General features: G+C 38.4%; 1 protein-coding gene across 1 annotated transcript in view; it reads right to left on the bottom strand.

Moving 5' to 3' along the window:
* Positions 1–9798, bottom strand: part of LOC108434878 (doublecortin domain-containing protein 2) — a gene marked incomplete at its 3' end in the record, with an annotated part of 31823 nt that extends 22025 nt beyond the window's left edge. Inside the window, exons 1-7 of the mRNA XM_017710311.2 lie at positions 9401–9798; positions 8660–8708; positions 3506–3582; positions 2993–3127; positions 2492–2641; positions 2286–2340; positions 1343–1529 (exon numbers count right to left, since the gene is read on the bottom strand). Coding sequence (XP_017565800.2) covers positions 1343–1529; positions 2286–2340; positions 2492–2641; positions 2993–3127; positions 3506–3582; positions 8660–8708; positions 9401–9663 — 916 coding nt within the window. The remainder of the gene's footprint in view (positions 1–1342; positions 1530–2285; positions 2341–2491; positions 2642–2992; positions 3128–3505; positions 3583–8659; positions 8709–9400) is intronic.
* Positions 9799–14304: the final 4506 nt, after the last annotated feature.

The raw sequence follows: 14304 nt of genomic DNA on the forward strand, positions 1-14304 counted from the left end.
TGCAGCAGTACTCATTCATTCCTGCTTAGTTCCTGATTAGTTATTTATTAACTAACTATGAAACAGTACTGTAAAGTGTTACCTCTTTTTCATATGTAAAGGGAGTATAGATGTGCCTTTAGAGGGGAGAGTTGGTGTGTTTTTTTTTTACACATTAATGCTAGATTAAGAATCTAGAAAACATACTGTTAATGAAGGACTAGAGGATAGCAAACAGAAAATGTACATCTAGATATGAGCATTTAGAGATATACAGTCTCTAATTGTACACTAGCAAAAGGGGGAAGTACAAGGAGATTTCTAATAAAAATAAATTTAAAAAGTCAGTGAATATAAATACAGCTAGACTCCATTATCTCCAATTTGTTCTAGATCATCTTGAGCAGAGTTGGATGTGACTCCAGCAGAACACACACACACACCCACACACACTTTCTAAGCCGCTTCTCCTTCTGGGTCGCGGGGGGTGCTGTAGCCTATCCCAGCTGTCATTGGGCGAAAGGCACTCCAACAGAACAGCACAGAGAAAATAATACATCTGCAGCTAATTAAGGACTACATCAACAACCTGACCTGGCAGTTTATCTCTACCATACCAAATGCTTCATCAATTCATCACTTCATCAGTGAGACATTCAGAGACTGTCCCCTGAGGCGTTATAGCATGTGCATGTCCACACTGTCCACAGAAAAATGTATAAGTGTTTATAATCAGAGTTTTTTGTGCTACTGTGCTTTCTATCACTATATAAAAGATGCATTAGACATCTTTTCGAGTATTAATGTGATTATTTTCTGAGCAAGCACAAGTTTTTCAAAGTGCAATTCAGATTGTGTGCATATTATTGATTTGGTTAATGATGAAGTGACTGATATTTTACATATTCTTATTCGTGCATTTTCTTGTTCTTCCTATTTTTGAGAAACTAAATAAAAGATCTTTGTTTTGGCTTTGTTAGATCACATTATAAACATATTAAATGGTAGAAATAGACACTTCTTGGCTCTGCCTGTTAAGTAATAATTCTGGAGTGAATAACCGTCTGTAACTGGCTGAAACTGGACATCCCTCAGTAGTTTGGAGTTGTGTTCCAACTGTCCTCATGGTAATGTATTAAAAGCTGTTAATGAACAGCGTTTACTGTTATGGAAAGTTGCACTTGTCACATAATAAAAGAAGTCTACTTCCAGGCTATCTGTGATAATGTGAGGAAATAGACAAGACACTTTATCCTGTACTTATGAGTCCATAAACTTCTTAAGAAATTACATTAGAGGGACTCTCCTTGTTAAACTAAACCAGCTCAGCTAATGCTTAAGTCACTAATACACAACATCTTACCATTCTCCTGGCCACTCAGGGACATCATCAGTCCGCTGCGTTTTTTCCGAAGAGTCATAAGCCTGGCCTGGGAGATTTCTCGCACCAAAGAGGCAATTGGCTGCTTGGTGCTATGGGCTGGTGGACTGGTCTTCGACTCCCCAGAGTCACCACAACCTGCTGTTGACTTACTGAGGTGGTTTCCCAGCTGATAGTGAGACAAAATGTTTCTCTTTAAGCTGTGAGACATCTGCTCATTGGGTAAATATGCATTGTTTCTGAATTGTGTTAGCATTAATGATATTAATACAAAGGACAGTTTTAGGATAATGACAAATTAAATTAATATAACCACTCCCAATGATAGATCTACACTGAATCAATTTACCATATTGCTACATTGCTAGTGTTAAAGGGCAAACAAATTTCTTTTTTCTATTTTCTTGTGCATGTATTTAAAGTTAAAGGTACAGCACAAAAATAACTCCCCATAGGATTTCAGGGTGCATAAAGAGATAACAAATGTGCTTTTAGAAACTCTACTGCATGCTAAAGCAGCAAAAAAAAAAAAAAAACATTCTGAAATAGTTCTGTGGTTATCTCTCATGTTTGGAATCTGGTAGTTGCATGGAACTATTGTACTGCTTGTCACATGTTTAAAAGTTGATGGTAGTGACTAGTTTCTAAAGATCACCATTTTTTGTCTTTCTCAGGCTGAGAAACACAGAAAAGTTCAAGCTACCTTGATAAAAATCTTGTCTAATATTTTTTTCCAATCATTTATAAAACAAACAAAAAAACCCCACTGAAATTGAAAAATGTACATGCTACTTATTTTCAGGTTAAGGTTCAGTGTTCAGTGTGTCGGCTATATACAGAGAAGTGTCCTATAGTCTAAATGTCAATATTAAACAATAATATTGTTTGTCAGTTTTGTGCTTATGCTGCATTATGGCAAACTTACATCTCCATTTTGTCTTCTAAATCCATATATTGGGGGTAGGGATGCTGCTTTTGATCTGAAAATTTAAAATCAGATTTTTTTCAGAAGTGCAAAAGAAATGATTAAGATATGTTCTTTGGTCTATCATAAGTTTTCTGGTACAAAACAGAATACATTATATCCAAAATTCTGCATATTTCTTCAGGTTTATCTCAGGTTCATCTCACCTGACAACTCTCCTCATGCCCATGGGTTTAGTGAATAGTAGGTCAGCGTAGGGGAGCCTCTTAAACTTATCTCTGCCCACCGCAACGTAAAACTGGCCACTTTCCAAATCCTTTCCATCCGTTACAGAGATACCATCAAATGTACATAGACTGAGAAAATAAATAAATAAATAAATAAATAAATACAATTCGCTCAGTGGACAAAGACAAATCACACAGTGAAAACAGAGTAAGTGCAGACATACATACTAATGAAATGGACCCTCTCTCTTCCAAATTTGTTTTCTTTTTCGTGTATTATATGTGAAAATGACAGATTCTACAGAATACATATAGATAATCATGTCAAAGATGCTACAAAAAGCAAAAAGTGTAATTTACAGCTGACTGTAACATATTGATACCTTTTTCTGTGGGAACCATTTAATGAATATTTCTGGATATTTATGTATATTTATATATACAAAGAAGAATGTGCAGTAGCTAAAAGTACCATCATACCTGCGCACTCCTCCCAGAATCCTCAGCCCCATCTTCTCAGTGATTATCTCCAGGATCCGCTCAAACTGACCCAGAATACGGTGTGGAAGCAGAAATCTCACTGCTGGATTCAACACGTCTCCATTCGCTACAACACTGACACAAAGAAAAAAGCACAGAGAAAAAAAAATACAATTCAATTGGTACATCTTCAAAAACATTCACTAGAATGAAGATCTAAGCGCCTACAATTTTATCATAGAGACATGATATAGTGACCATCAGCCACAATTTTCTTCCAGTAGTGACGCCTCCATTCACTGCAAATATTAACTAATGCAGACACACATACCCATCACATCTCAATGACCAACTAAAGAAATATGCATAATAATAAACCCACATTTAATCCCCCTAAAGAAACTTAATTTTGAGATAATCTCAGTGACTTTGTCTTGAAAGTAGCACATGTGTGTTGAGCTCTTGTATTACATGAACAAGCTTGAGAATTCTACACGAATAATAAATACTCACAATATTGTACATGGCTCTTTGATTGGCTCGAGGAATCTGGCTGAAACGTTGATACGGTTTTGAGGCACTGGTTTCACCTATCAAGATAAAAGACGCCAGACTTGCATTACAATACAAGCCAATCAACTGCCAAAAAAGGATCACCTCTCTTTGACATTATGGTTGCATTTATTAATGATTCATCTTTCACAAGAACAGTTCAGCATCATTCAGGAAACAAAACATCTGCAATTTGCATATTAACCCCAGTAAACGTTTGTGTGTGTATATATATGTATATATATATATATATATATACACACACACACACACACACTTGTATACTAAACAAAAATGATCAGGAATCCTGCTGGTATAATGACAGTTATTTTTATGGGGTTGTTTAGACCTTGCATTCATATGCGTTTCATGTCTGGATCGTGTCTAGATTTACTTTGTCTGGATTCCATTTTCACTTTTATTAAAATATGTCCATCTGATTTTACTGCTTAAAAAGCACATCAACACATACATTGTTTCCATTTAATTTCTGGTAACCTACCCTCAACATTCTCACTTGTTGCTACCAGCAATTATACCCTGTCAAAGATCAGAAGAAGCCTTTTGAAACAGGCAACAAATCATCTGCATTTGCAGAGAAGGTTATGTTATACAGCTGCTGTATTATCGCCACTAGTGTTTTCTGGACATGATCGAGAAGTTTAAATCTAAGTAACTACATGTGGATAGAACACATTCCACGTTCAACATTATTTACTCTAGTGTCGAATGTGATCAAGACCCTTCTCTGATCAGTTCTGAATGTGGTTTCCAATCTTAATGGCTATGCGTCCTGGGTGTGTTTAAGTCTTTTTTTTTATGCAAGAGAAATCTAAAGCTGATCTGATCACCACAAAACACATTTAAACAGTCTTTTTTTCATTACTGGCTCTGTCCTTTGTTACAGTGATTCTATGACCCACTTTACACCTGGTCACTTCATATATAATAACGTGACCCTCATTAGTCCAACAACGGGGAAATTACACCTCTGCATTTAACCCATCCTAACAGTGAAACACCACATATACACCTGTGAACACACACACACACACATACAAGGGGGAAGTGAACACACTTGGCCAGAGCGGTGGGCAGCCTTATCTGCAGCACCTGGAGAGCAGTTGGGGGTTAGGTGCCTTGCTCAAGGGCACTTCAGTCCTTCACCTTCAGGTTTCCTGACCTCCAGCCCACGACTGCCCCCTATGTCTTCATATGTCTTGAGTATCAATATTATATCTGGATAAGACCAGGCCACATAAAAATGCAAGTGTAAAAGCACTTAAGACTCATCTAAAAGATATACAAGATCCTCTAACCACTTCAGGCAGCGGCCTGAGATGCTTTTGAGCCAAGTTATACCTGTGTAAACACATCTGTGTACACATTTGACAACTGAAACCCCTCCCAGTTCAACCAAAACCCTTCCTAGTTGGGAACCAGACGACACAAAATGATTAACAGCAATATGGACAGAAGCTACTGTGAAAAACAAGTTGCAGACAGCGTACAAGAACCCTGAAATATTTGAGCTAAACAGTTGATAATTGGTTGCTGTATAACAAGCATATTTGCATTTGGTCCCACACAACATGCAAATTTCAGTCCAACTAACCGGAGACACTTTTGACTACCAAGCGTAAATGCATGTGGCTAAACTCATCAGGATACAGTCTAGATACTAGTTACAAAAAATGACCAGGTGTTAGGTGTGTTACTACTGTCGTGTTCAACTGTCTTAAAGCAAATACAGCAGTAAAAAGCAGCATGAGTAGGTGTGGTAGGTTAAATCCAAGCAATTTTATAAATATCATTACTTATGTATCATAAGGGCAAAGGCCAGAAAAATATATGCATTATATAAAATGACACTTGAATAGACTTGAATTTGTCATAAACCCCAATAAACCTGTATTCACCAATTCATCTAATCTGCAGAAATGACCACAATGCTGCAGTCTGAATTGTTTAAATTATAACAATTTATAACACAAAAGTCAATAAAAGTTGTGATCTATAACTGTGTGCACACTGTACAGAGTTTTAGACATCTGAATAGATGACTAAGCAGTGTGTCTCCTCTGAACATCCTGTAACCAAATGAAGTCTGAAACCTTGTCTTTGGCTGTCAGGGTCACCCTCAAGTCACACACACCCTTAAGTATGTTTGTGTGGGTGCGTGTTACAAGACCTAGCCCTGTTTAGCCTCCAGCACTGGCAAATAATTGCTTGCATCTACTGTTTCGGTGTCTCTTGAGATCTGGCAGTATCCCTTAGCAACGCTGTGAGGAGTCTGCATACAGCTCAGAGCAGAGGGAGAGGGTAGCGTGCTCTTGGGAAAAGGGCCAGGTTCTCAGTGCAGATTCAAAAAAGCGAGCAGCGCCGCACTAATTGAAGCCATTAAGAAGGTCCTTGTCCAAGGTTCTGATTATCAGTTATAAGGGCAAAAGCTCTATGGCTCTCCACAAATAAAACTGCTTAATAAGGCAATTTTATGGCCCTCCTGAAGAAGGAGCAACCTGTGTTTACCCCACAAAAATCCCTGAATATACACTTCCTAACTGCTTTTGGGGACAGTTTGCCTTCATTTATAAATGTTCTCATTGTTGCTTTTGAATTATGTGTGGAATAAATTGCCCATTTAAAAAGTTTTGTCATAAGACTGGGATTTTAAGGGGGGTAAGTACTGACTTTGGCAGGTACCATAGCTAGCAAATGCCTTTTTCCAGCTACAAGTCCTATTGTTTTGGGTATTTCACTCATGGTTCTCATTTTTTTCAGTATTCTAAGATTAGATATACTAGGATATTTTAAGATTTTCCCACAGATGTTCAAGTCAGGAGACTGTGAGGGCTATTCCAAAAGCTCAAGCTAAAGTTTCTTAAAGTAGTGCTTGGTGATTTTTTAGATCATTGTCCTGTTGCAGAAGCTAGCCTCTTTTCAGCATCAGTTTCTTGACTGACTGGGTCATATTTGCTTTGAGAATTTGCTGATATTTAGTGAACTCCATTCTTCCATCTACTTGTGCAATACGTCCTGTGCCACTGGCTGTCACACAATCCCAAAGCATAATAGATCTACTCCAACGATTTACAGTTGCGAAGTGTGCATTTCATCAAATGCTGTTCCTTTTCTTTAAACATATTGTTGATGTTGTGGCCAAAGAGTTCCATTTTTACTTACAGTTCATAGTCATTCTGAACAAAATGCCTATGGCATGTCTAAGTTTTGTTTTCCACAACCTCAGACATTGGCATTTGTGATGAGATTGCTTTTGTGCTGAGACTCTTCCATGTAGATTATGTTTGTGCTACTATGCTGCATAGTAAGCCAGTGCACTCCTGTGTCAGCTAAACCTTCCTGCAGGTCTTTTGCTGTCATATGGGGATTTTGCTTTGCCTTTCTGGCCAGCATATGAACATTTTTATTGGAAAGTTTTCTTGGACTTTCATATCTGAACAACTTTTGATCTGCCTAACCAGTTCTAAGAAGCTAAGTATGACATTCTGAAACTTTACAACTAGAAGGGTGTCTATTATTTTAATTTAATCAAATATGACATCAAGATATATGTATAAAAAATACCAATACCAGGCCAAAATGCTAATGAGTGCTCATGTTACAATAAAGGGATAAAATGTGGGCTATGGCTTTATTCTCAAATTAGTACAGTAGTAGTCTGTAGGCAGACCCAAGTGCAGAACTGAAGGCAAGTGGGGAAAAAAGGGAGTAAGAAGATTTATTGTGGCAACAGAGCATGCGCTTCTGATGTCACAAATCGGGTACCCCAGAGCTGAACTCGAACCACTGCTGTACCGATCGGCGGGCCGTGATGTTACTGCTGTGCCACCAGGAGGCGCAGGTAATCCTGGTTGAAACCCTTCAAAGAAGGGAAAGAAAAAAAAGGCAGGAACGTAGAAAAAAAAGATAACGAGAACACAAAGGATACTGCCACCGTGATTATGACGGGAAGGCTTTAAGCTTCCCTTTGCTACCTTTTGTATGGCTTAGATTCTTTTCTCTCTCTTTTTTTTCATTTTGTGAGTGATTTGGGGAAAGCTACTCACTCTTGGGGCAGTTTTCTTTTCCTTTTTGACTAGATACCATACCGGTCAACCCTCTACAAAGGTGTGACAAACACTGCTGTTTGCCACAGCCTTAAGTAGGGGAAGCCTCAGGTGTGTCAGGTTAGCCTGATTAGTCCGTGGTTCCTCACCACCATTGCCCTCTGCTGGCAACAGACGGTGCAGGCTGAGCACCTTGCTGCCATTGCCATCTGCTGGCAGCAGGCAGGGCAGCTCGACCCTTACATAGTCATAAATATACAGACAAATATACACACATTAATCATGTGTACACGTTAACCATTTTCTAAAACTGAACCTTATAAGTCTTTGCTGCAAACTGACAAAGAAAACAAGCTCTTGTGCATTAAAAACATTTAGCAAAGCTTTATATACACTGTGTGACCTCAAACGTGGGGCACACAGTGTATATAACAGCCTGCCTTAAATGTACTGAAGTTCTTTTCTTTTTTTCTGGGAAGGATGAGCTATGGACTGATGACCTGTCACGTCTGTGAATGCCTTTTTGAGCACTAAAGCTGAGCTCTTAGCTTAAATATGCATCTAAGTAGGGGAATAATAATCCACAGATGAATAATTAATCGGCAATTGAGCTGCCAACAAAGTGATTCTTTCCAGCTGATAAAGGATACGGCTGTCTAAACATTACACCTCGCTCAGGTGGGTTTCTTTAAACAGTCCTGCAGGTGCAGTGTGTCACAGCGCCAGACAAATAAGGGACATAAGCAAGAGTGTGAAAAGTGCTTGTGAGAATTCTCGATTGATTTAGACTTACTAATGAGGAAAAAGCCAAACAGAACAATTACATTCAAAAACAAAAAATGCCAAAAGCTTAGAATACATTTATGACTGTGTACGTTATACTGACAACAGATGAAGGAACATATTGTGTATGTATACTATAAGAATAAAAAACAAAAAAGAAATCTCATTCCTTGGCAAAGACATTTTAGACTTTAGAAGTAGTAAATTGTACTTTTAACTGGGGGATAGATTGTTATGTCAATGAGATGCAGATGTTTGTCCTTACCACTCCATTGCTCTGCAGAGTTTTATTCCTACTTCCTATTTGCAAATAGCTGAAAAAGAATAAAAAAGTAATTATTCTATCGAGAGTGAGGTGTTCAAACAGACAACTTTTAATGTAGCTATTACTGAAAGCCTTGACCTTCAAAAATGTGTACATAATCATATGTAGAGGCACATCTAATCTAACTTACATGAGCGGGTATATCCTTTACAATATACATATATGAACAACTTATAGACACACACACACACACATATGTACACACACACACTCGCATATATATATATATACATATACATATATATATATATATATATATATATATATATATATATATATATGATGTTATGACTAGACATACATAAATATGACTTGCATCAAATGCCAAAAGTATGCAATGACTACTTTAAGTTTCAAAAATAATTTAGTCAATTTACCAAAAACATGTTTATTAACATCTGGTTTAGTCAAACACGTTTCCCTCCATATTATCCCATTGGTTTTATACTTTTAATGTAGTATATCAGATGTGAAAATATATTTCAGATATCAGTTGTACACTGTTGCTGCAGACATTTAATAATATTATTTCATTCTTTGATGAGAAACATATCCATGTCTAATATTTCTTCAAACTGTAAATTTTGTCCGTGTTCATTTTTAGTTACTTTTTTGCACTTCAACCCAATATTTATTATATATATTTAAACGCTTTTTAAACTTTTTTCCTCTTTAACTCACTCTATTTTTCTGAAGCTCTCTGGTCCCACCGCTACGTAAGCGCCGCGGTGCTGAATGTCCTGCAGCGCCCCCACTCTGTGGCCGTGCGGTGTGTGCAGCCTCCGCGTGCCTCCGCTCAGCTCGCGCAGCAGCGCCTCCAGGCTGCTCACGCGCTTCTCGTGTACGACCACGCGGCGTGGCCCGCGCCCGGTCTCCCCGTTCCTGTAAACCATAATGCTCTTTACGGCGGGCTGCGCCTGCAGACTCGTTCTAGCTCCGGGCATCGCGGTGCTGGGGGCAGGGAGGAAAGGGGGCTGCAGGGCTCGAGGGCACAGCGCTGCTGCTCCGACCTGAGTGGAGCTGCGCTGCCGCTAACACAGCTTTTAGGTGGAGACCTGCTGGATCTCTTGTGATGGTGATGGGAGGTCCGATTCAATTTTCAGGAATCGATTCCTTTACTGAATCGTACCTCTCGTTTCAGTGTATTGATCTGCCTGATTCGGTGAATCGACTTTCAACCGATTTGTTAAGTGGCTCGCTTCTCATCTCCTTCGTGTGAAATGTATGTAGGCCAATAAGTAAGTAAGTAAATAAATAAGTTAATAATAAGTTGATAAAAGTCAAAAGTTAAGTGTATCATATAGAATTTTAAGTCAATCTGAAACTGAAATTCACCATTTGTGTAACTTTGCATCAGCTTTTATTAATTGACCATTAATAATGCGTTTTAAATGTAAGCAGCGTTCCGCTGAAGCTGAGACATGCTAGATAAACAGACAGGCTGACTTATTTATTTCCTTAAGTTGTGAGAATATATTTAAATGAAATTAACAGCCTGTCACGTTACTGGTGAGTGGGTCTGACGAACTATCGGTCTGTCCCACTTTCCTAGAACGTTACTAGCACAAGCCCCAGCTTGGCATTAGCTAGTTAACTTTAGCTCGGATCCACTGCAAGTGCCTCTTACAATGTTATAAATATTAGTCTAGTCCTAATAAACGAATTTAGTTATTTTATAACGTCAATGTTAAAACTAAGGTTTGGTAATTTACTCTGCCTAGGTTAACCAGGTGCAGATATGCTAAAAATGTAGACTATTTAGCTAACTAGCTACGTGACTCTGTGTAATGAGTGTGTAATTAGTTAAGGTTTAACCTTAATTTAAAACAATCTGCATCATGTATAGAAAGGCTGGCCGTGATACCGACTGTACTTACGTTACTGAACGTTTACCATATATTTTTGTGATTCTTGGTGATTAGCTCTGGCTTTGCAACGTTTGTTTATGAATCATGCATTTGAACTGATTCTTTTCAATGAATCAGTGTAACCGATTCACAAATCCAATTGAATCTAACGGTTCAGTAATGGGGACTGCTGCGTTGTTTCGAATGAGTTCTATGGAAACTGCCCTGGTCCCCATGGCAACCGCACTGCAGCGTCAGGTAGGCAGTCACCAAAGTTGCTCTTTTATTCACCATAAGCATGTAAATAAATAAATGAATGAATGAAAGCAGTAATTATGTAATAATTATATTATAATTATTTTATATCATATCATAATAATTTGCCTTAATTGGCATACAAGTTACATACAACAACAACAATAATAATAATAATAATAATAATAATAACACACTCATTATTATACCTAATAATGTCTTTTACCTAATGTATGCTTTAATTTACCATAAAAGCACATATTTTTTATTTTAAAATGAACAAAAGTGCAAACATCTGTATTAATGTATGCACTACTGCTGTAGTTGTGATATATGTTGCCTGGCAGGATGAGTTTGAGACTCTGATTTCCTCTAATTGGACACCTAGGGATCCAGGTGCAGGACAAAGACCTCTGCTAATCAAATATGCAGGTGTCTCAGAAAAAAAAAATATTCATGTTTGTTATGTGTGTTGCATGACAACTCAGAGATAAATGCCTACAGCATGTACAGGTTATATCCCATATCGCACATATACAGAAAATAAAAATAGACAAAAGTGAAAGTATAAGAGAGTAGAAATAAAAGTATGTCTATTTGCACATTTACATGGCATATAAGGCAGATTTGTTGTATTTACATGATAGTGTACAGTGTTATTACAGTATCAGTTATGATATATATGCACAATGTATATTAGGAGACTAGTCTGTAGAGCCTTATACGTAACAGTGGGTACGCATTGGTCTCACAGCGCTCTTTACCGCACCCCAGCTGTAACTGTCTGCTACTGAACGTGCTTCTCTATTTATCCAGTGTAGCATAGTAGGGGGTGTGAGGTGTTGTCCAAGATGGTGCCGCGGAAATAAAAAGTTTAGTTTTAAAATAATAGGGTAGTTTGTTAAGAAAATGTTTCTGAACCTTCTTATTAGGTTATTTTGTTATTTTGTTCTTCTGCCTTTATTTACTAGGTGTATTTTGCTGTGAAGAATGGAAGGAAGGCTTAGAGACGAGACAAATGAAGCTGGCTGTGGTGGCTTACAGCAAAGCTGTAACAGAGAGTCGGCGCTTGCTGACAGTGTGGACTTCATTTCCTGTGGGGGACACCATCAGTTAGGGAAGAGCTGAACACTCCTTGAAGGCCATGGGCAGAGCACACATGCAGCACTCTCGCTAGCATTGACAGTGCAGTGGACAATGGAGAAATTGAAACTATGGCTGGTGAATCGCGGGAGTCTGGGAGTTTCAGCCAGCCAGAGAGGGGCTGGGTGTTTACTTTACATTGCTGGAAAAGCTGCTTCCTCAAGTTGGACAACAAATGCATGGGGCCCTGCCTTGCATTCGAAAGACTGTCGGATATACTGGGTGCACACCAAAACCTGGCAACGCATGGTGCTGCATCAGGACTGCTTGGTCCTGTATCTAGAGGATCAAATAGGGCACCAGGGACCTCCAGAATGAATCCCCCCAGGACCCAACTAATGCTCTTTCACCATAGAGAGAACCCTTCCAGGCTCCCTTGTATTAGCCCATCCCTTGGTGACCCAGGGGAACACCAAGTAAAGTAAGTCCCACAATCCTGGGGGAAACCTTCAATTGATATAGAACATTTAAATGTTGAGATTTTAAAAACTTTAAAAAAGCTCTTCTCATTATGCATCAAAAATAGTTCCTCCAAGATCCACACTCTTCTGTCTCACATCAGTGAGTTCAGCTGGAGACAACACAAAATGTGTTCAAATATTTCTGCTCCCACTTACGGACACATTATGTTAGATCAGAAAACATAATGACACAAAAAGAGTTAAAACAGGAAACACAGGTGAGTGTTTTCGAGTGTATCTACAGGAAAGGTTTCTCTGGCTTTGCTCATAATGCTTATATTCCAGCATTCACACCTTTATTTTTAAGATTATAAAGCAGGAAATACACACAACTGTCCAGTGTGGGTGGACTGAAGTGCGCAGCATCACATTTTGGGCCACAGTAGTGAGGGGGGTTACAGAAACAACAGATGGATAAGCAGAACTTGAAAGATGATCATGGGAAATGCAGTCTAGTGTCATTCATTTTTATAACATAGTGTCAACTTAGGAACCAAAATAAATTTATTTCCGAGGTTTCTGGGGGGGCCCTTTTCATGGAGGGCCCTTGTTAGCCAGGTCCATAATTACCTGTGGTCCGATGCCCCTGGGTGGACTGCAACACTGGAGCTTGAAAAACACTGCTACATTTATTTGACCCTTGGGAAAAGATGCAGTAGTGCCAAGAGAGATTCCCTCGAACCAAAGCCACAGGGATCTGGTGTTCTGGGAGAGTACATATTGTACAGAATGGTCATGTTTACCAATCCACACCTCTCCCTCAGATGATGAACATGCAGGGCAAGTCCTTGGAGGCCAACCAGTAAAAGAATCTGCATACAGCCTTTGATATAAGGCAACAGTCTAATGTTAACCCTAACGATGTTTTGGGTTTAGAACAGGGGGCAGAATCCAGCAGTTAGTTTTTTCCATGTTTATACAGACCTACACTCTTTTGAAAAAGATAAATAATTAATAAATGGTTATTGGGTGTAGGGCTCCTTTAATTGGTGTAGTACGTTTACATTAATAGGAGATTCTTTACTAAAAATAAGTCTTCACACTTTAAATGAACCATTATTTTTAAGAGTGAAAGGTTCTTAGGAAGCCAAAAGTTTTTTTCAGTGGCATCGCTCCAGAGAACCTTTCTGGCAGCTTAACTTTTAATGGAGAATGCCTTGGATTCTTCTAGCCTGCTGCATAATTCAGTCACTGAGGTGTAAACACTGAGTTAGGACTAGTTAAAGTTAAAACGATCTACTAGCTTGTAGGTGTAGTAGCATCACTTTCTGGCCTCTTTTTTTGGTTCAATTTTATCATAATTTTTAAATACATTTAAGGCTAGCCTGAGTGACTTTTGAAAAGCTGCTTTAGAAACAGTAGTCTAAAGTGAAGTTATTCAGCGACACTCAATGTTTTTATGACTTTTCTGAATGTATAAATCTTTTCTGAATGTAAAAATCATATTTTTCTGAATGTAAAAATCTTTTCTGACTGTAAAAATCATATCCCTCGCTTCTAAACACCACTGTATTTAGGCTATTGGCCACAAGATGGCACCATTCCTTAAGTTAATAGGAAGAGTTTTAGTGTTGGAATAGATTGTGTTCCTATATTGATCATAATATAGATGCATAATAAGTAAGACATATTAAAATTAATTTAAATATTAAAGCTAATTTACTTGAATGCAACAAACAGCATGGAGTGATGGATCAGTATCACTTCTTTTACATCCATTGTCACAGGGCTTTGCACTTTCAGGTCAAGTCAGCAAGCTCACAGCTATCAGTGTTGTATCATCATATAATCTTCTGTCCAAAGTTGTCCAAAGCACCTTTTGCTGAAAAGGCATTATTGAAGTGGCATAGTTTTGTTTGTATCTGTTCTAGGATTGGCA

This window comes from Pygocentrus nattereri, chromosome 3, assembly GCF_015220715.1.
Source record: "Pygocentrus nattereri isolate fPygNat1 chromosome 3, fPygNat1.pri, whole genome shotgun sequence".
NCBI classification, from domain to species: domain Eukaryota; kingdom Metazoa; phylum Chordata; class Actinopteri; order Characiformes; family Serrasalmidae; genus Pygocentrus; species Pygocentrus nattereri.